This window comes from Tamandua tetradactyla, chromosome 23, assembly GCF_023851605.1.
Source record: "Tamandua tetradactyla isolate mTamTet1 chromosome 23, mTamTet1.pri, whole genome shotgun sequence".
Classification (NCBI taxonomy): Eukaryota; Metazoa; Chordata; class Mammalia; order Pilosa; family Myrmecophagidae; genus Tamandua; species Tamandua tetradactyla.
The window spans coordinates 6316807-6339810 of record NC_135349.1 but is presented as its reverse complement, the minus strand read 5'-3'; the positions used below and the strand labels follow the sequence as shown (position 1 = coordinate 6339810).

Here is a 23004-nt window from a genome sequence, read left to right as displayed (position 1 = left end):
CTTCTCCCACTCAGAGGAGCCAGTGGGCACTGCAGTGTTCTCCTTTGTACTGATAACAGCTTATCTATTTACCTGGTCACTGGTTTAGTCCCAGCTGCTACGGATTAGGTATTAGTGCCAATTCTCTGCTTATACAAGTTTGGTCTGTAAAGCATGAGTGATTTTAGTAGGACTCTGCAAAAAGATCCAGGAAGGGCACCTAGTAGTCTCCTTCCCTTAATTTCATATGAATCCCTGTGCATGTTGCATTTCTGCATATAGTAGGATGGAACTAGGACCAACCCAAGATTAATCTTTCTAGTTACCATAAAACATCAGTTGCCTCAGTCAATATCCAAACACATCCTGAACTCAGACATAACAATCATCCTGATTGTCACATCTGACATGTAAGGTAAGAGGTACCTGATCAAAGAGATAGACGGTGACATCATCAAAAAATGTGACAGCCTTCTTTTCTTTTTTGCCCCCGCCAGAGAGCTGGTCGGCAGGTGCCACGGGCTTCAGCAGGCTCCGCAAGTGCTTCCCGTCGTCGCTGCTGAGGATCACGGGCACGGGGTGCTCGGTGTCATCCTCAGACTCAGAGCTGAGGCTGTGGAGGTTGAAAGCCCTCAGGTCATCATCAGAGTCGTCGCTATTTTCATCTTCCTCGTCAGCATCAATTCCATCCTCAGAAAGGTCCAGCATGCCAGAAACACCAAGTTTCCCCAGGTACTTTCCTTCAATATCTGGCTCCTTCAACTTGGGCCCGTCGGAGTGGCCAGATAATGACTTATCCACCATCAGGTCGGAAGGGCCGGAGTGCAGGGTGGAATTTGCATAGGCAAGGAGTTCATTGGTGTTGGTTCCAGTGGAAGTGAGGGTGCAGGGGCGGTCTTCTGGCACCTCCAAGTCATCACTGCTGCTAAGTTCTGAATTCAGCAAACTCAAGGGACTGCCAGCTTCATCTTCAGGGGGACACATCTGTTCAGAAACATTAGTCTGTGCTGGTTCCAACGTATCTCCTAATTCGAGGTGATTGGAATTTTGCAAAGCAAAATCAGAACTTGGATCTGACTGACTATTTTTGGTTTCTGTGCCATCGTCCTGGGCACTGACACTTTGCTCTGGGATGATTGGCTCAGGAAGACCCTGATCCTTTATCAATGCTGATGCTGATGGTCCTAGGACCTCCTCTGATTTTTTATCAGGCTCAGAATCGTTATCTGAGAAGTAAGCCGAGTCACGATATGAACTCTGAGAACCAGGGGCAAAAGTCTGTGAGGTCATTTCTGTAGCTCTGTGGCCGTCGACTGCATCTGAGATGACGATGACGGGGTTGGGAGGCAGACCTCGGAGGCTGCTGTCACCTGCTGCAGCGGTGTCTGTGTCTGAGGTGCTGTCAGGGGCAGGGTGCAAAGTCCACTCCGGTGACTCCAAATTCTCAGTTTCATAGCCACTGTCTGCAGGCTTATCACGGGGCAAGAGTTTCTGAGGAGTGAGAGTGGCTAAAGAATCTAAAACTTCATGTACATCCACTGAATCCAAGGAGTCAGGGGTTTCCACCGACTGTTCTGATGCTGGTATGGGTGTGGAGAAGCTGTCTTCTAACAGGCTGTCTTGACTGGTGGAGTCTGAGGAAAGGGCAGACACCAGGCCCACTTCTCTGGGAGCATCTTTATAGTTAAGCTGATTTAAAGTCTCTACAGCTTCCAAATTTTTCTCTTGCAAACTACTACTACTATGATGGTCTTTGGAGAGCAATTTATTTTGTAAATTCTGTTTCAGTTCTGGAAGACTACTCCCTATACTCACCCTATCCACCAAAATGTCATCATGACTGGCTGAGTCACTACTGGTTAGTCTCAAGGTCTCCTGGCCTTGGTGAATCAAGTCCTGTGACCCATCGCTAATGCCATGTGTCTTGGTATCAGAAGAGGGAATTTCAACTGGGGTGGTTGGAGAGTCTGCGTTTATTTCGTGGCAGAAATGATCATCGTGAATACTGACATCTGAACAGGTGGGTTTGGTTTCTCCCTGCTTCAGGAGCATATCTGGAGGTGTGTTATTAGGTGTTTCCTCTGTTTCCAGTGAGGTAGATGGTACCTGCACTTCTGGAGATGACTGCAATGGGATGTTCACACTGCCATCCTTGAGCACCACACTTGGGTCTTTACCTTTTGCTTTTCCATTTTCCTGCAACAAAGAAAAGCCTGACTTATTTTCAGCAAACTTCAGCTCAGGATCTAAAGAGTTTTTACATGAAGCTGCTAATACAGTTTCAGTAAAACCAGCATTTTTAAGTTCTGTTTGCAGATCATTTATATGTTCCTTGCTAGACAATGAATCTTTTAATAAGTTTTTCTCTTGAAGAAATAAAAAGTTTTCTGACAATTCTTGAACATCCAGTGGATCAAAATTATCTTGGTGCAAAAGGTTTTCTGATAAGCAAAGAGGTTCACTGTCAAAAAGCTTATGGGGATTTTCTTTCTCAAAGTGGCAAGTTATTACTGACTCTGTGGGGTCATCCAAACTTGAACCTAAAGTAGTTGGCCTTAAGTCAGCTTGAACTCCATTTAGTTCCATTAAGTCAAATATTTTTTGGTGACTGGGCAAATCCTGTGATTTGTCAAGATCATTAAATATATTGTTAAAAGGGCTCTCAGGGCCACCTGTAACATGTAAATCCTCAGGGATGCTAGAATCTTTTGGGTCAGTACTACTTTGAAAGAAATCCTCATCGGTACTGGACTCTTCAAATTCAAGGTTTCTGAGTGCAGTAAGTTGGGATACGTCATCACTTCTCCTTTCAGGATTATCCACTTCAGTTGTAAGCAGTGAAGCTGGGTAATCAAGCTCCAAATTGCCACCACTTTTTTCTTCTAATTGGATGTAATAATCACTTCCAACAGAAAGATTGTGGGCATCAAAAACAGGAACCACTCCTGGGGCCCCACGTGGGGCATCCTGGCCACTTTCATCTTGTTTTCCGGGCCCTGGATCTGAAAGTGAACTCTCAAAAACTTCAACTGGAAAGAAGATGCTTGAGTAGGACAAGGCCTCGTCCGGGTTGAGCCGACTGCGTTCATCAAAATGATCATGTTTTGCTGCCTCCCAGACATATTCAAAGCTAAGTCCCTGACTCGTCTCAGTCACCGTGAGAACTTCTTCCATCTCACGACCGAGCCGATCCCTGGCAAAATGGTCGAGAATTGGGAATGCAGCATTATTTGAAGTGTCTCTGCTATTTGTATTTGGCTTAAGAGCATTCCACTGCTGTTCAAAGTCAACCTCTGAGTCCCTCTGGCTTTGCAGCCGCAGGTAGGTCAGCAGTCTATGCACCTCTTCGGCAGCTGGCCTCTTGTCTGGTGATAGCCAACAGAACTGTAAAACTTCATACCTGTGTGACACATGAGAGATAATGAATTTACCTATAATAAATTGCTATAAAATAAGAGAAGTCTTTATAATAACATGTCAGCCAACACAACACCTCAAAATTTTCTACATTTTAATCACTGCCAACCACATCAAGGAGTTCAGTTCATGGTGATATCACAGCCAAAGAGGAAATAAAGAAATATAAAATTTGGCACACTTGTTTCTTTGTTTTCAGAACATTTCACAATATTTAACTGTAATTCTCATTCTTTCATTTGTTGTTCTGGCATTTATCCAATGATATCCACTGAATTTAGAAAGTTTTAATAGGTTGTCCTCTTGAAACAACTGCCATAGGTATTTTTCTTGAAGGGTTAAATTACTATTGTACTGTCATTTATAATCAGATAGCAGTACATGGTCTTCGTATGTGATCTTTCTTTTTTTGTAAACCAAAAAAAATTGCAAATTTTAGTAAAAAAAACATAACTAGCTTAATTCATTAATGATGGCTTCAAGCTTTTCCTTATTTGTGCCAAAAAATTCACCCACCTTTTGCACCTTTCCATAAAACTGAAGTGTGGGCGTGCACTTGACTTTACAGCCAACCCACATCTACTACTTCAAGGAGTGCGACCCTGTTAGGCTTTTCGGAAAGGGAATGAAAGGCTTCCATGGCCCGCACCCCGTGACTGAGCAGTCAGCTGCCACAGCTTCGTGTACAGCACCGTTCCACTTAGCCAGAAAAGCTTCCTGGCCCTCTTTGGGTCTGTTGAGCAACTGTAGAAACTGACGAAGTGGATCCAAATGGCAGGACAAACACTGGGGCTGCCATAGGTATTTTGTTCAATAAGGAATGCACTTATCTTATATTTTCAAATTCACTCACTCTGAGACTTCATAAAGACAAATGTAACTAATCTCTAACTATCCCCTGATAACAAGTAACACTACAGTCCTCTGTGGCACAAGGTTCCCTTTGATCATAAAAGGAGCTAGAGATGGAGGGAAAAGAATAGAGAATGAAATCCAAAGAACAAGGCAATTAGGGGCTGGGTCTTCAAAGAGATGGTTGAATACAGTCAACATCATAAACTGTCACCATACACAGGAGGGAAGACAAACACAACTTCAAAGTATGAAACATATAGAGTTTCATGTGTAAAAATAAAGTCACTCTGTGTAAAATAAAGTTCCAGTCACTTGGGAAGCTGAGCAAAGCCTAACTGCAGGAACATCAGGTTTCTGAGGCAATGCCAGCTGGGCATATGGGGGTACACACAGGGGTCTAAAGAGAGGCAAACCTGATCCAAATTGGAAATGGAATGGAAACTGGTCCCAAGACTCTCATGAAAAATAAATTTTGTAAATGGCAATAACATTATGCAAATTAGTTTAACTGCCAATTTAAACATTTCTATGCATTTTCTCACATACTAGCTATGACTTAAATAAAAAGCCTCATTGAAAAATACTCCACAATAGGAAACTCTCTTAATATTGTCTTTCCTAATTAGTTCAATTTTTTTATTCATAGTAATACGTAATTTTGTTTGTAGAACACTTTTTCAAAATTAGCATTAAATTTTAAAAATAGATCATTTCTGAAATCAGGCATGGATTATATAGAAATCATTGCTTTTCACAACATCTACTAGTTAAAAAATGGAAAATATACACTAACTACTCACAGAAATACGCTTTCCTTATCTCTTGAAAGATAAAACAAAAAGAAACTACCCACCATCTATCAGAATAAGGCTGCTCCAGCTGGGGCTTCGGGAGTTTTGTCTCTCTCTCTCTAATAACCTGATTGAGAACATCTAAGTTGGAAAGGTGGGAATATGGCTGAGCAGCATTATCAAAAAGCTCCCAAAGTGTCACACCCAGGGACCTGTGGACAAGGAAAACTGTTACTTCTTTAGATGTCAAACTTTCAACAGTCATTTTTTTTTTATTTGCAGTCATCAGTAATTTTAGGCATAAGGCATGGAGCTGAAAACATTATTAAGACAGTTCTTTAACGTGGTAAAATACCTCTCAAATCAACATCACACTTACTAAAAGAAAAACAGACATTTCCATTAAAATGAAAAACAAGACTCCTCACATTTACTACTGAATATTGTTCGAGAAGGTTTGGCCAATGTAAAAGCACAGACATAACAGGCATAATTATAGGGGTAAGATAATACAACCTTCAGCTTAAAAAACTCTTTAGAGAAATTATTTGAAAACCCATTAGAATGATTTAAGAGTTCAGCAAAATGGATCTACACAAGATAAATGTCCCATGTAAAATAAACTTTTACATGATGAATGAATGGTCTCTTCTCTGTTACACCCATAGCTCTCTTATTGTAGTTGCTCCTAAGCAATTTGGGTTTTATTGTTCTCACTTTTGCCAGCCATCTGCACACCAAAAGAGGCCAGTTGCCCGAGCCTCTGCAATGCCTCTGGCTCCACCTTCAGCACAGATAAGAGCGCCCTTTCTCCTTACTGCTATACCTGCCCACCTGCCTGCTTCCACACCTGTGCTTAGTGCTCTGCCCCCGGAAAATGTCCTCTTTTGTTCTTTATTTCCTCTGCATGGTCTCTGGAGTTCTTTCCCACCTCTTACTGCACTCCATCATATTTTATAATCTCCTATTTACTGCAAAGGTTCCCAACCTGGGAAGCTTTAAATAAATTGGTATTTAGGATCCACCCCCACCAAGGACTTTCATTTAGAAGATCCAGGCAGGGTGTGGCCTAAGAAACTGTTTTAAAAAGCTCCCTGCACTTCTCAAACTGTCAAAAATAATGACTATGACTCTGTTTCTGGGAATGCAGGCTAAGTTTTCAGGTCAATCTACATGCTAAGAAAAACTAAAATGCTGGATTAATCACAAAATGCATCTTGCATATAAGAGCTGATAAGGAAGTAGGAAATTATCAGAAAAATCTAGAACCTAAAGAACTAAGTAGAACACTAACACCACCTTTGCCTAAGGGCACTGGCTGAACCATTCATTTCCAAGGCTTGATGGACAGGACGGTGGTGATGGTCATGGTGATGGCGATGGACAAGCCAAAGCCCTGAGCCTGCTTAAGGCGAGGGGGCTCACAGAGCAACCTCCTCATGGTAGGAATAAGCCTTAGCGCAAGCTGCCTTGGCACTAAGGGGGTGTGTGAGGGGGCAGTCCCTGAGAAGTTGTAACCACATAGCTGACCCTGACCTGGATTTGCAGACCAAATTCACACTATCTGAGTGTCCAAAATCCTCAAGCTGGCTATGGAGAGAAAGTCCTGGCCTAGTACAGTACCTGTGCATAGCAAGGTGCACCCACGTGCCGGTAGAAGCAAATGTAAACCCTCTCTGGAGGAGTATTATGTTGATTCTCCAATAATAAGAATCCTTACCACCAAAAAGTCCTCAAGGAAATGAGGGATCATCAAGAACCAGCAGGGTCAAATTCATAAAGACTTCAGATATTGGAATTATCTGACACAGATTATAACATTTTTAACAAAGTATTAAAAAAAGAAATAAGACTTTAAAACTGAAAGATAAAAAACTGAACTATAAAATTTAACAGAGGGCGGGCCACATTGTCTCAGCAGGCAGAGTTCTCGCCTGCCATGCCAGAGATCTGGGTTTGATTCCTGGTGCCTGCCCATGCAAAAAAAATTTTAATACAGAGGATAAAGGGACTATTACAGCTGAAGAAATAATTACTAGCTGGAACATAGGTGTGAAAAATTATTCAGAATGTGGCACAGGGAATTGAAGAGACAGACTATATAAAAGAGAGTTTAAGAGACAGAAGACAGAGTGAGAAGGCACAACACATGTCTAAATAGACTTCCAAAAAGAGAGAACATTCGGCTGAGGCAATATTTCAAGAATAAGGGCTCAGAAATTTTCAGAACTGATTGATGAACCCCAACAGATCTGAAAAGCCAAATAAAGCTCAAGCAGAAAACATTTAAAATCCACATCTATACACATCATACTGAATTACTAAAAACAAAAGACAATGAGCAAATTTTAAAAGCAGCTAGAGAGGAAAGATCACATGACTTTAAAAAGACTTATAGCTGACTTTTCAATCGCAACAATGGAAGCCAGGACACAGCAGAACAAAAATTTCAATGTGCTAAGAGAAAATAACTGTCATTAGGTAAAAATATATTCCAAGAATGAGGACCAAATAAAGGCATGTTCAGATCTGTAAAATACAAAATCTGTTACTTGCAGACTCTAAAGGAAATTCTGAAGGATATACTTCAGACACAAGGAGAGTGATCCTAGATGGACAGTATGAGACTGAAAAGCAAGGAATAAAGAGTAAAGTGGTTTGATTATGTAGATAAATCTAAACTAACATTGATGCTACAAAATAGTAATAATGTCTTGTGAGGTTAAAAGAGAAAATTAAAATTCTCAACATACAGCTGGGGGTGGTATACACATGATCTATAGTTAAACAGAGTTAGAGTATTCTAAGATCCTTGTATTGCTCAGAAAGAGGGTCAAAATATGGATTAATAATAGACTAAGGTGAGTGAAGTATGCATGATATAATTTCTAGGTAACCAATAAATATGGGAACAGCATGGTGCAATGGTGGCTCAGCAGGCAGAATTCTTGCCGCCATGCTGGAGACCTGGATTTGATTCCTGGAGCCTGCCCGTGCCAAAAAAAAAAAAAAGCATGGGAACAGAATATATAATTTTCAAACTAAGAGAGGAAAAAGCAGTTTAAAAAAAAAATCCCAAAAGCCAGCAAGAAGAGAAAAAGAAAATAGATAAAGCAGGACAATAGCACAAAATAAAACAGATATAAACTAAGGAAGCTGTAATAGAAATTGTTAAAGATTTAGACAAACCTTTTCAACTTCCATATACTGACCCCCTATAAATAACAGTATTGCATTATAGTCCAACCCCTTTTCTGTTTTTTTTTTTCATTCACTTCAACACATCCACTATATGCTAGGCCCTGCGCTGGGCACAGAAGATAAAATGGATTTTGTTCCTACTTTTATGGAGCTTATTACTGTCAAATGGAGAAGTAAGGCAGTATTCAAAGAGTTACTTATATAATCCCAATTGTGATAATCACTGTATTATTGAACTGTCCTGTTCACACTACCAGACACTCTTTTATTCCTACATATTATGCAATTACTTTCCCTTAAGATAATACTCAAGGACAAAGGAATTAGGACTTTGCAAAATAAAATCCTAATAAAACGGTAAATACATACCAGATATTACTATACTTAGTTTGATCTGCAGTTAGCAATCTGTCTTGAAAGCTGGTTACTAATTCTGGAGCAGTCCATCGCAGAGGGAAAATTTTTTTATCATCTGTTTCAATATAATCCTCCTGTTTTATGAGGAAGCATACAGAATTTTTAACAGAATTATACTTCAGTGAGTTAATGATTTAATTACAGGTCATTCGCAAAATACAGAAAGACAACCTAAAAACATATCAGGGAGGAAAAAAGTGGACATGAAGACAAACTTTCTGGGCAGAAGGTGGGTGAAGTTCTTCTGACGCCTCTGGGCTTCACCAGCTGGTCTCTGAGCCATGAACACTTGCCAAGATGCCCTTCCTGGAAAACGAAGGTACGCTGTGTCTAAGGCACAGGACACAGACTCGGAGCAAAATGTGTTTTTAAAAATATACTGGGCCTTATTCATTCAATAGGGAAGTGGTAACATTTAATGTATAACAGTGCAGCCTTTAGCATACAACAGCCTGCTATTATAACATAAGTTCTAGCTCTACCATCGACCAGCTATGTGACTCTGGCAAGCAACAAAAACTATGCCTTTTTCCTTAGCTGTAAAATGAGGATAATATAATACCTTCCTGCTTTCTGATGAGGATTAAGGAGATAATACTGGCAAGTATCTCCTAGTGAGTGCTTGGTACACAGCAAATGCTCAGGACACTAGAGGTATTCCGTAGACAAATAACCAACTTATCATCGCATAATATTTTTTAGTTATAAAGTATTTTGAAAATATTATCCCACTTGGCCCTTTTTTAGATATTAAAAAAAAAAGAATAGCTATTATCTCCCCATTACTGCTTAGACAATGGAGTCGAGGGGCTTATACAATTTCCTGACTAGGTGGAACTAGCACAATCGCACTCTTTCCCTCGTTCATGCTATCTCAGTGCACTGGGGATACACAACACCCACAGGAGAAAATCCAGCAGCTCTCACTATTTTCTTTGGGGATAGATTTATGAGATAATTTAAAACCCTAAATCCCAAAGCTAGCTGAATTTTAGCAGAAATTTTACCGAACTTTTGTATGTAATAGAGAAATAATTATATGACAGGTATATTATATATATATTTAACAATAATTGTAACAGCTCATGTTTTCATACAAACTTTCATTATGTACCATCAGACTATACCAATTACACTGTGTCTATTTAAACAAAATATTTAGAAAGTGTCACAAAGCCACTGATTTAGACAAACCACACATCAGGAGCCAACATTACCATTAAAATAACTGGAACAAATTGCTCTTCCAAAAGGCCAAGATTCTCTTACCTTTCTCTTAAAAAACAAAGGGATAGACCCACATTACAAGATCATGACCACGAAATCAAATCAGAGGAAAGAGGTAACGCCTAAAACCTTTGGCTTACCTTGTACCTGCTGAAGCCTATTCCGTAATCTCCCACTTTCACGTTCAAGTCTGAGGTAAGAAAACAGTTCCGCAGGGCTAAGTCACTAGAAACAGAAAGAGGGACGTAAACACAGGAACACAGGGTGCAACAGGAAACCGCAACTGAAGAGGGCTTTCTCTAGCAATGACTGTGCTTAACATTTAATGTTTTAAAAATCTTTTTCATTGAAGAGCATTATATATCATCTTCCTAATTACTTAAATAATAGAGATGATGAGATATAAGTATGAATGATATGGTTAAAAATTGATCATATAAATTCTTTGTTCCACATTAAACCTGGATTTTATGGTTCATTTCCTGTTTTTTTTTTTCATTTCCTGCTGTTTTAACAGTGACCATGAAAGAATTCTAAAATGCTGTTGGCTATATTGTTTGAATTTTTTTTTTTACAGCCATGTGTGTTATTTGAATAACAGTCTAGTAGTAATCTATTTATTATAAGAGCAATACAGTTACAACTTTAAGTTCCCCCAAACAATCCATATCATTAAAAATGTTTGTCTCTCCCCCCCCACCCCCACAGAAAGATAAGCAAGTTTTACAATCAGGCCCTTTCCAAATTATTCTTCCAAACCTCACTTCTCTACAGAGGAGGGAAAAATCATATTTTCAAGGTTGAGTTAAAGCAATTTTCTTATTTATCTTAAGAATGAATTAATTTTCCTAACTACATCATTTGGTAAATAAAAGCTACTTTTCTAAAGGAACTTCTAATATAGGTAACAGGCTAAACATTTGGGATTTTGGCTTTGGCCCTTAGAATCTTTTTAATCAACTAGCATATGAATTTTTAAAAAGCCCTAAATTAAAACAGAAAAGGATCCATAATTTATATAGCACCAGTTAACAAAAACTGAATTTCTGTAATTTGCAATTTAAAATTTCTTTGTATGGTTATAGAAGACTAAAAACTTTAATTATTAAATTCTTAGTTTCAAGGATTTTAGTTTCCAACGCTCACTTGTCAGAAATACAATAGTAATAATGAACATAATGATAGCAACAGCTAACACTGATAAACTTATAACAAGGTTTCTCTATTTTACAGATCAGAAAACTAAAGCTGAGAGCTGTTAAAGTGGCAGCAAATTCTCAGTATCCTAAATATTAACCATCTACTCAGTATTTTGAACATTCTCAATGGTTCCAATTCCTTTACAGAAGAAAAATTTAAGAATTAAATGAACAAAAACAATGTGTAAACTTCCCAGTTCTGAAGTTTGGCTGTGTGGCAAGTGGTATTTTTCAGGAAGCAACATGATAACCAAGTGGGAAAGGGGCCCCCAGTGAGCTACAGTTACGATGAATAATGGTTCTGAGGGAACAGCTTCAGTTCCTTAAATCTACCAACAAACATGAAACCAACAAGGCACGCTCAGATAGGGTCAGGACAGAGCTACCAGAACTAAACATCTGCAAGGACAGCTTGGTACACGACAACACTGATTCAAGGATGTAATAATGGCTAATGATCGCTAGGAATTCCTAATTATCAACTAGGAAGTAACTGCTAAACACTTGTTTTACAGGAAGCATTTCTCTAAGCACTTGAAGTGCTTAGAGACTCACTTAAACTTGACTCACTTAAACTCCACAACCCTATGAGCAAGGGATCTTTATTATTACCATTTAGAGATAATGAGTTGGAGGGACAGAGAACTGAAGAAACTTTGCTAAGGTCTCAAAGTAAAATACTATAGATTTTTAAATAGAGTAAAATACTGTGGTATTTTAATACTTTATCAATAACAATCCATGACAATACATTACCATCATAGCAAATACTGGACCCTGCATTCGGTTGGCCCTCAATAAACATGGGCTAATCTGAATTTCCAGTTGGTTACATTAAAATACTCTCTACCCTCTATGTGTTTACAAGTGGTGATTTTCATGTTGCTCTGTCCAGGAGCCATCAGGATGTGGCGATGTCTGAGAGAAACCTAGAGACACCTCTGACTCCATCACTAGAAACAAAAGAAAACCTGCCAGTCTTAAGAAAAGAATTGGCCCCTATTTTTCAGAATGAAGAGAGGAAGGGTGGAGAAATATGCCATGTGAGGGCAGAAAAATGAAAATGCTTTAAGTAAGGCGGCTTTATCCCACCATACCAGCAGGTGCAAATGGACAGTGTTGTGGGGTTTGCCAACAGAGGTTCTGTCACTGAGCACCACTAGCCAGCATTTCTAGTGTCCCTAAAAACAGATCCTTCTAAACCTTCCCAAGATCCCCCTCCTAGACCTGAATTAAGAACTGCTCCATAGCAGCCTGCGAGCATTCCAACAGGGCTTGCAAGCCTACCTGCCTGATCCTGTGATTTTCAGGCCTGGGACCACAGCCTGGGGCTGACTGGAGCACCACTCAGAACACCTGTTCCACCCCCTAGCCATTCTCAGGCACCTGGCACCACCTGTCCAGGCCCATTCAAGCAACTTCCCACAATCTGCAGGCCCACTTTCTCACCCTCCTCAGTTCTCTCCTTACAAATGTTTAACGTAGGTTTTCAGATACATTAAAATGGAGGGTTCAATACAAAGCTGGAAAATCATATGCAAAAGGTCTCTGGCCCTCATTATAAAGATATCATAAAATTCTAACACAATTCAACTGATCATGGGGTGGTGGGTGGGTCTTATAAACCTGCTCCCTAACTCTACCCCAAACATCACAGTCACCACAGAACTTCAGAAAAAGCCCTGGACAAACTCAGAAGACTGGGGACTTGTCTTGACTCCTCTACTTAATAACTGTGTGGCTTTGGGCAAGCCACTGAATGTGTTCAAGCCTCAGTTCTCTCTCCCCAACTGTAATGCCTAACTCACAGGTTGTTATGAGGGTAAAACAAAAATAAATATTCTAAAACTGTAGAAGTGCTATACAGATTCAAGGTGATGATGAAATTCAGTTCAAAACTAGTAAAACAACCACAACAACAAACCCTAAAACATAATAACACGGCAAGGAAAAGAACAGAAAAATACAAAGGTGTAACTTTTTAACAACAGAGGTGACTCTTGACGTCAGTGGCTGGTTTGGGTCAGGAAACACAAACACAGTCCTGTATATTCTCCCCTGAAGTTGAAAAACAGGTCTGATGACGAGGCTGCCAGGCAAACGCCCTGAATGGTAGGCACTCTGGCTGTCACCACCTGGCTGCACTGTGTACCCCGCTGTTGGCCACATCACAGGACCCGAGGCTGGTGGGATGTGCAGCTCTGAACAGTTTCACATCTTGGTTCACAAGGAATCACCATGACTTGTTCCTAATTCACACTAAAACCACAGTTTGCCCATCTTCAGAAGGATTGCTCTAATGAAAACCGGGGAACATGGCTGAAGCCATTTTCAAAATAACCCACATTTCTATTTATGTTATGCTTTCCTGAAGTAACCTGAATTCCTGACTTGAAAAAAAAAGTAAAAATGGGATGCAAAATAACATTTACTGAATATTCTTCTAGGAGTTTGGCACACTTTATCTTACTTAATTTTCACAACGGCCCTTCAAGGTAAAGATTGTCCCTATGTTATGAAAGAAACAGACTCTGAAGGATTAAGTAACAAGGCTTATACTGGTCAAGCTAATAAGGGAATTAACAATGATGTTCCCCAAGTCTCTCTCTGCTCAGCACACCGCACTACCTTTGGCAGCTATAAGCGTCTTAAAAAAAATCTCTGCTGCTGTCACTCATCATTCTAAGAAGGGATGTAGTCCAAAGAAGTACAAGTAGATTAGAAGATTAAATCTAGAGGGTTCTGATAAGGCACAAAGAGGCACCTTAGTTAGACAGCTTTCACCCCCATTCATTAGGTCAGTCTTTACTAGATGGGGACCCTCTTTACTCTCATTCAGCAATCATTTATGGAGCATGTAGGGCATATCAGGCACCTGAAGGCTTTGCGTATACAGAGAGTACTTCCATGATGAAATTCTCCTTAGACCTTGAGGAAAATGACTCTGGCTAGAACCTGATCAACGACTGGTGGGTTGTGGTTTGAGGATTGATAATAAAATGGTAAGTCTTCTCTTGAGTTTTCTCCAGTTGGGCAAGAGCTGATACTCAGTTGGTTAGGCCCAAATGGATCTCAACTTCTGGTTCAGGACTATTTTCCTGCTGCAAAAAGCTGTAAAACTGGACAAAAACATATAAAGCAGTTTTCAGCTGTTGGACAACACAGCCCAGGGCTCTGCTCCCGGAAAGAAGGGAAATACCAGAGGTGAGTTCCATGTGTACTCCAGCTTTCCACTGAGGGCTGATTTCCAAACCATGGCACAGAGATATGGAGCCCAAACAGGGAGCAACAGCCTCCTTGGGTGATGGAAACAGAAATCCCCATTTAGGTTGCTAATGAGCCGATTTTCTGACTGGTCAGAGTGTGGAGACTTTGCTCAACACTGGGATTTGGCAGACATACCCGGAAGGCCTTAAGAGGGCTCCTGAGACCTAGATAAGGGCTCCTCTAGCCCTGTCCTAATAGTACCTAAACCCAGGATCAAGCTAAGCTGCCAATTAACCAAATGCCACACTCCTGAAAGCAGTGTCACACCTGAGCAAGCATCAGACTCACTTGGAGGGCTTGTTCAATTGTAGGGGCCTGGGGTGGGCCAGAGAACAGGTATTCCCGGCACGTCCACTGACACTGCTGGTCCCCAGACCACACTTCTGGGTCGGGGTTTTGTTGCTGAACCATGGTTCTGCCAGATCTGCCCTGCCCCAAATTTTCAACCTGGGAAATGGGCCATGACCCACTGGTTTCTGAGGGGTGAGAGGCCAGGTAGTCTTCTTACCAAATGTTATTATCTATCAGAAAATCCTCCAAAACCCAAACCTAGACTACAAGACCACACCAGCTCAGGGTCAAAGAATGTCACAGACCTGCTTGAGCAGGCAGGGTTGATGCACCCACTTTTTTATTTGTTTGTTTATTTTTTTATTTTATTTTATTTTTTTAAATACCAAAAAACACCAAACAAACACAAACATTCCTATTTTGATCATTCCATTCTACACATATAATCAGTAATTCGCAATATCATCACATGTATATTCATCATCATGATCATTTCTTGGAACATTTGCATCTATTCAGAAAAAGAAATAAAACGAAAACAGAAAAAAAAATTATGCATATCATACCCCTTACCCCTTCCTTTCATTGATCACTAGCATTTCAAACTAAATTTATTTTAAAGTTTGTTCCCCCTATTATTTATTTTTATTCCATATGTTCTACTTGTCTGTTGATAAGGTAGATAAAAGGAGCATTAGACACAAGGTTTTTACAATCACAGTCACACTGTGAAAGCTATATCATTATACAATTATCTTAAACATGGGGATGACTCATGTCTCTTAAACAGAAACATGGCTACTGGAACACAGCTGTACATTTTCAGGCAGTTCCCTCCAGCCTCTCCATTACATTTTTTATTTTGACATGGGCAGGCACCGGAAATCGAACCCGGGTCCTCTGGCATGGCAGGTGAGAAATCTGCCTGCTGAGCCATCGCATCTGCCTGCTGAGCCATCGCGGCCCACCCTCCATTACATCTTGAATAACAAGGTGTTATCTACTTAATGCATAAGAATAACCTCTAGGAAAACCTCTAGACTCTGTTTGGAATCTCTCAGCCATTGATACTTTGTCTCATTTCACTCTTTCCCCTTTAGGTCCAGAAGGTTTTCTCAATTCCTTGATGCTGAGTCTCAGCTCATTCTTCGATTTCTGTCCCACATTGTCAGGAAGGTCCACACCCCTGGGAGTCATGTCCCACATAGACAGGGGGAGGGTGGTGAGTTTGCTTGTTGTGTTGGCTGGAGAGAGAGAGGCCACATCTGAGCAACAAAAGGGGGTGACTCTTAGGCCTAATTTTAAGTAGGCCTGACCTATTCTTTGTGGGGTTAAGCTTCATATGAACAAACCCCAAGACTGGGGACTCAGCCTATAGCTTTGGCTGTCCACACTGCTTGTGAGAATATCAAGAATTCAATTTGGGGAAGCTGAATTTTCCCCCGTTCTCACCACTCCCCAAAGGGGACTTTGTGATGCACCTACATTTTAACAAGCAGCAAACCTGCTGGCTTAACAACACAAGTGGTACTTTGACCACTTGTCAGTCCAGAGCACTGATTTTCCCATGGGGGCCTGGGACCATCTAGAAAAATGGAACATTTAATACTTTAAATACAATTTAGGACTTTAAACTGAGGGTTATAAGCTCTGAACTTTTGCGTTTTCCTCTCCTCTGTGCACACCTTCAGCCTGCCACCTGCTTTTCCTCCCTGACAACACAACACAGAGACCCTCAAGCCTTGCCCTTCCTAATCTTATGCATATACATACACAGCACAAGGTGGGCTATATGAATGCTGGGCTTGTTATTTGTTTCTTAAGTGCTGTTCATATTTATTTTAAAGACCTTCCTCCTTCCCCTTCTACCCATTCTAGGTTAACATGTCTTAGCAAACTGGTAGGTGTAATCTTTCTATATTACAAAAATATACAAATAAGGGAATTAAGGCGCATTCACCTTAGAAAAATTAGATAGCGTTGCTTATCTACATGTTTATTTCATATTCAACAATATCACAACACAGAAATCCCTGCAAGTCAATTAGTGCAGCAGTTCTAAATCTTCTTCTTTTTTTTTTTTTTTTGCCACTACTTCAAGTGTTGCTGAAATAAATATTTCTAACATACATTCTTAAGTTCTAGTACTTTTATTTTCTATGGGATTGAGTTCCAGGATGGGGGATAAAAGGAATATGTACTCTTAATCATACAGATATTCCACAATGGCTTTTTGAAAAACTGTAATAATTTGTAGGCAATAGGACAATGCAATTGGACAAAAATTTCTCCCCCAACTAGGAACAGCTGCAGTCATTTCTTTAATTTCTGAGTCTCACTGTTACTTTAAATTGCATGTCCCTATCCACACTGGAGTTTGAACATCTTTTCATGCTTTATATCCTTTATACTACCGGGTTATCGTTTTCTTGTCAATTTGCAGGAACTCTTCATACAGGATAAATATTAGCCCTTTAACTGCTATACGCTATACTCTGCCATACGCAGAGTCTTATCAACTCTGCTGGTACTGATGTTGCTAATGGTATCCTCTGGCATCAAGTATTTATTTTTATATAGTCAACCATATCCACCCTTTTAAAACCCCTGAGTTTCCTATCTTAGTTAACAAGGTCTCATTCATCCCTGCATCCCTGGGAGGCGTTCTTTCGATAACACATTTAATTCTTAAGTCTTTATTTTTTATATGTGGGATGATTCAGAGGTCAAATTAAATTTTCTTCCAGATGGTTAATTAATTATGCCAGTATTTCACTAAAAGTCAATTTTCCCACTCATTTGAATTGCCGCTTTTTTCATGTTGTCTTCAACTTCTATGCCTACTCTGCACTGTCTACTAATCTATATCTCTGCCACAATCATATAGATTTTTATTACAGTGGCTCTGTTGTGTGTTCTGGTATCTGGTAAAGTAAGCCTTCCCTTCTGCCACCACTCTTTATTTTTTTTCCTACTTTTAATGATTCTTCTAGTCATTTATTCTTCCACATGAAGCTAAAGATATTCATATGCAATCCTCTCCCCTACCCAGCCAAAACTAGTTTCTTGGTTTTTCTACATCTACCCTATCATACCACCAATAATGAAGGTCGATTGTGACTCCCAGGGTTTGCCTAGTGCAGACGAGGGGCCCGAGAATGGGCTCTGGGGCTGGAAGGTCCGGGTGAGAATGGCAGCCCTGCCGCTCTGCGACTGCCTGGCCCTGAGCAGGTCGGGACACTTCTCAGTGCCTTTGTTTCCTCATCTGTAACATGGAGAAAATAACAGGATCTACCTCTTAGAGCTTCCAAGAAGACGTAGTAAATTAATATACAGGAAGCACTAAGAACAGTGCCTGGCACACAGAAAACATCCAATAAATTTTAACTACTGATTTTAAACTGATAATTTTCTAGTTTATGTTTATATTCACTAGTACCTCCAAAGAAATGTTGAAAAATAGTGGACATTGTTGTCTGGTTTCTGATTTTAATTGAAAAGGCTTTATTAATTCACCATTTAGAATGACTCTAGAAACAGACCTCATCATATTTAAGTTCTTTTTTTTTCTATCAGAGATTTAAATATAGAATAGCTGATGAATTAAACTAAATGTTACAGCAATCTATTGACAAAGTTTTCTATCTCTTTTATTTTGTTGATGTAATGAATTATTTAGATATACTATTCTGATACAAGCCATAGATATATTCTAGAGAACATCTTGTTTTTATAACACATTGCTGGATGCAACTTGCCAATAGTTGTCTCTCTATTCATTAATGAGAATAGCATATATTTTCTTTCTTTTAATACTATCTATTGTGATTAAAGTTATGCTGACTACATAAAATTAGTTACAGACATTTCCACTTTTATGGTTCGAAATCATTAAAATACACTGGAGCCATCTGCTCTTTAAAAGTTCATGAGAAGTCCTCTCACTGTGAAGCCGTATGGACCCTTTTAACGAAAAACCTTGCTCCTCTCTTTCAGCTACCTGATCTATTTGAATTTTCCATTTCTTCTCAGGTTTAAACTACTTTTAAATTGGTACCTTTCCCCTTCCTGCCTTCAACAAATTTTCCATCTAGAAACAGGGAAAAAAATCATTTCTAGGTAGCCACCGCATGTACATTCCTACTTGGTTTTCTTGTCAGTAGTATCTTCTTTCCAAACACCAAAGCTGAAATACAAAATTGACTGAAAAACAAAAATAAAACACAGCTTGGATATATCACCCCATTGCTTACAAAATAAAGTCCAAAGGCCTTGTCTCGGCACCCAAGGCTCTCTATAATTTGGCTTCAAGCTATCTCTGTTCTCCTCTTCCACCATTTCCCTTCCTGCATCTTCTGTTCCTGTTAAGTTAGGCCATTTGAGAATTTCCTTTCTTTCTTCCACGATTTCTTGCTACTCCCTTCTCCAACAATGTCCTAATCACTTGTCTGCCAACTTAAACCCATTCTCAATGAATAACTAAAATGCTACCTCCTTCAGAAAACCTATCTTGATTCCTCCCCCGACAAAAGTAACTTCTCTTCCAGTATAAACAATCACAGGTGGTATCTGTCCCTGAATGGCGGTATGTGCTATGATGACATGACAGCATAGCACAGGGGGTAAAAGCTCCACTCAAGAGTCAGATGGCCTGAGTTCAAATCGCTCGGTCAAATGAATGGCTTAGACAGACAAGTGACTCACCCAGCCTCATTCATCACAATCATTATTTATTCTCCTGCCTTTCCTTTCTTCCTTCCCTGCCATCAGCACTATGCCATCACCTTTTCACTGGCAAAGAGCCTGAGGCCAGTCCAGGTAAGTAACTGCTCCAGGACTACTTCTGCTTTCACTCCACACACACTTACCGAGTGAGTGCCTGTAGGGTCTAAACTCAAGTCTGATTCAAAGGCCTGTTTAAGGAAAATCTCTTGTTTTAATCCTAAATGATGCTAGAGCTGTAGTTTCTTTTTAATACTACTGTAGTTTCATTTAATACTACTCTGTACCAGGCAATATCTATAACTTTCATTTAAAATATATAAAAAATGGGTTAAAGCAAAATCATATTTATTACATCTTAAAGACCAAGTTTTAAAACAGGAAACATGAGAAGGAATTTAAAAAGGTATAATCTAAAGATGGCACACAGAAAGAGATGGATGAAAACCCCTATTAATTCAATGATCACTTTCAAGCTAGAGATATAGCATAAGTTGATTACTGACCAAATTTTCTGAGCTTTACCAGTGGAAGACCCATATACAGCTTAAGAAAAATATGATATAAAATGGCATTTAGCACAAGTGTTTATTTATCATGTTCCTGTAACACAAGATACCCAACACATATGAGGGCTGGATAACTTAGAAACCTCAGTATTTCATAGCAGATTGTAAAGAGGAAAAACTGGACAAAATCCTAAAGCAGATTTTTTCCTGCTCAACACTCACTCGGGTACTGCTTGGAGGCCACTGTTAGGCAGGTCTCTCAGCTACATGAGCCAGGAAAGCGTACACAGCCCGCCGGAACCCTCTTCACATAGCTCATCTTGGCAACTCAAAGGCATTTCACTGACAAGCTGCTCAGGAGACTTACAGAGGGGACAGGGAGTTCCAGGCCCAGGGCCAGAAGGGGTACAGAGGGCATGACATGGCCACAGAATGGCAGTTTCCATGTTTACATGGCCTTTATGAATGTTATAGGTGCTATTTCAGAAACATGGACTACCTGAGATCCAGAGATAGGTCTCCCTTAATAAATAAATGGAAATGAAATTTAATTTGGGGTGCTTGACTTGACCAGTTTCCAATGGTAGCTAAACATCTTTTAATTTGAAAGTCTGCGGTTCTATTTTCAAGCAACACAGAAAGTCCTACTTAGCCAAAAATATCCCAAATTCCAATTTATAATTGTTAAATGGTATGTTCCCCAAAATAAGAAAGGAACTTAAAATGTAAAATTTTGCAACTGAATAAAATTTTTACCTGGAGAAACTTACAGGAAAATACCATTTACTCTAACATCTTTGCCAGTTTTCAAAACACAGGAGGAGAAAAACATTTAGGCTTTAAACAACATTTCTAGCTGCCTTTGATAACTTCATGTTGGTGATTCTGATATGATCCTTTTAAATGCTCCACTCTCCAAAATTAAAATAATACCAAAACCAAGTACCAGGTAATGATCATTTGTATTTTACAAAAGCTTCACAAATATGCTGGATAATAACCTCTTACAAAACAATTCAAAAACTAAATACAGAATTTCTCCACTGTAAACCAAATAAATCCTTTATAGTCGGTCTGTAGTTTCATGTAGGGAGTCTGCCTTGGCTCTAAAGAAACCAATAACCTTTCAGGATCTCCTGAAGTAATGCTGAGAGTTTGAGAGGTAACTCCTTTGTGCCTGCACGCATGCTCTTGCTCTCTCGCTCACTCGCTCACTCTCTCTCTCTCTCTCTCTCTCTCTCTCACACCTACAAATATAACTGGGCATCTTATTTTTTAAAAATGAAGTAATTCTATAAGTACATTACCCTGCAACCTCCTTCTTATAAACTATCATATTTCAAAGACATCCCCTTCAAGTCAATACATATATGTGTTTCGCCTCAGGTCTTTGGAATTTTAAGAGTTAAATGAGTTACTTAACATAACTAAAAAGACACTGCCTGTTTTCGTTTGAGATCTGAGAAATAGTTCACTTTAAACATAAATCGGAGCCCAAAAGGTTAGAGAAGAGTAGACAAATCTTTTGGCTTTGCAGAGCTATCATCTCAGACAAGACTCAAAACCCTAGAGGTTTTAATTATGAAAATCACCATTCATGATATAAACAGAATACAAGGTGCTCCAAGGAACCGTGGCCATGCCAGTAGGAACCGAAAGGTTGTGACAGAAACATGTCATGTCCATTGCTGTGATGCTCAGAAACAACCTGCCACAGGAGCAGGCTAGTCACATCGGGTCCCAGGAACACTCTCCTCAGAGCTGACATCTGACTTAGCCAATCCTTAAGGTGCCCAGAAACTGACACTAGAAACTTATACGAAAAGATGGCGGAAGCCAAGCAGACTCTCGCTTGCCCTTCTTGGGAATATGAGTTAGGATACACTGTGAAACCCAGATGCCTAAAGTAGATATTACAAGGATATAATAAGAGAGATGTCATGAAATAGAATGGGATCACTTACTCCCAGCTCTGGGGAATGTACATTTTTTAATATTTTTTGAAATTCCAGAAATAATTTCTAAATCTTAAGCTGGAAAACACTGCATTTTATTCCCTATCTTGGCTTAAATGAAGACTAACTCAACCCTTATTCTGACTCTAGGCAGTAAAGGATGGCTCTACTTCTATAAGCTAAGAGCTTACTTCCCTGTCTGTCCTCCTAGACTTTCTGTAGAGCCTTTTCACAAGCGGCACAGCCTCTTCTGGCTGCCACGTCAGGGAGCCGTGGACAGAGTAGCCCCACCTGTGCAGGAAGTGAAGCTTGTGCATGGCGGCAAGCCCCGCGGCGATCTCGCATGCCATCCTCTGCAGCAGCATCGTCTGTGAATCCCCTCGCATGTGCTCCTGCTCAGTGCGCAGATAGGCCTTCAGATCGCCCTACAAAAATCAGGAAATTTTAGTTTCAAAGTGGACTACACTAAGGAACTGAGCAGTTATAAACATGTGCCTCAGCCACCATTAGCTGTTAAGATGACTTAGTAGAGACTGTTTGTTTGAACTTGTTTGAAGAACCTATGACCAACCAAGTTTCAAGTTACAAAAAATAATTCCAGCTAAATATTTCAAAAATATAAAATACATCTTTTCAAGGCCATTCTATCTAGATTAAATGTTATTTTATCTTTGCTATGTAAATAAGCAAAACTACATAGTTAAAAAAAAAAGACAGTTTTGCAATACTGCACAGCGTAACTAATACAGGCGTGCAGAGATTCGCAGGTGACAAGGAGAAGGCATGCAGAGTGAGAGCCACAGTGCCGTGGCCCCGCCTTCTCAGCAGGCTGGGGGAAACCTAGTGAGCAACCGCCACCCCTGAAGGGCACGCTGGGACCACCACAGCACTGACCAGCAGTGGAGAGGAGAGAGAATGAAAGAAAAACGGGTAGGAAAGGAGAAGGGAGAGGGGAGAAACAGTGAGCCCCGGGCTGGTAACAACTGCCTCAGGTCCCTGTGAGCTGCCGCAGGCCTGCATTTGCCCAGAAACCACTGTGAGAAATCACATTCCAGCCACTCCAGAAAAATTCAACAAGTTAAAAAGCCTATTCACTAGACAACAACATGAGCAGGAAAATGAGCAAATTCACATTAGACATCCAATACTCATAAACGGAAGTGCTGACTTCTCT

At 40.0% G+C, this 23004-nt stretch overlaps 1 protein-coding gene across 2 annotated transcripts in view; it reads right to left on the bottom strand.

Annotated features, from left to right (window-relative positions):
* The window catches only part of LMTK2 (lemur tyrosine kinase 2), a 136979-nt gene that overhangs the window by 14377 nt on the left and 99598 nt on the right, over positions 1-23004 (bottom strand). For both annotated transcript variants that reach the window (XM_077140598.1, XM_077140599.1), the window contains exons 7-11: positions 22122-22255; positions 10028-10112; positions 8613-8734; positions 5105-5254; positions 406-3379 (exon numbers count right to left, since the gene is read on the bottom strand). In XM_077140598.1, the coding sequence (XP_076996713.1) occupies positions 406-3379; positions 5105-5254; positions 8613-8734; positions 10028-10112; positions 22122-22255 (3465 nt within the window). The remainder of the gene's footprint in view (positions 1-405; positions 3380-5104; positions 5255-8612; positions 8735-10027; positions 10113-22121; positions 22256-23004) is intronic.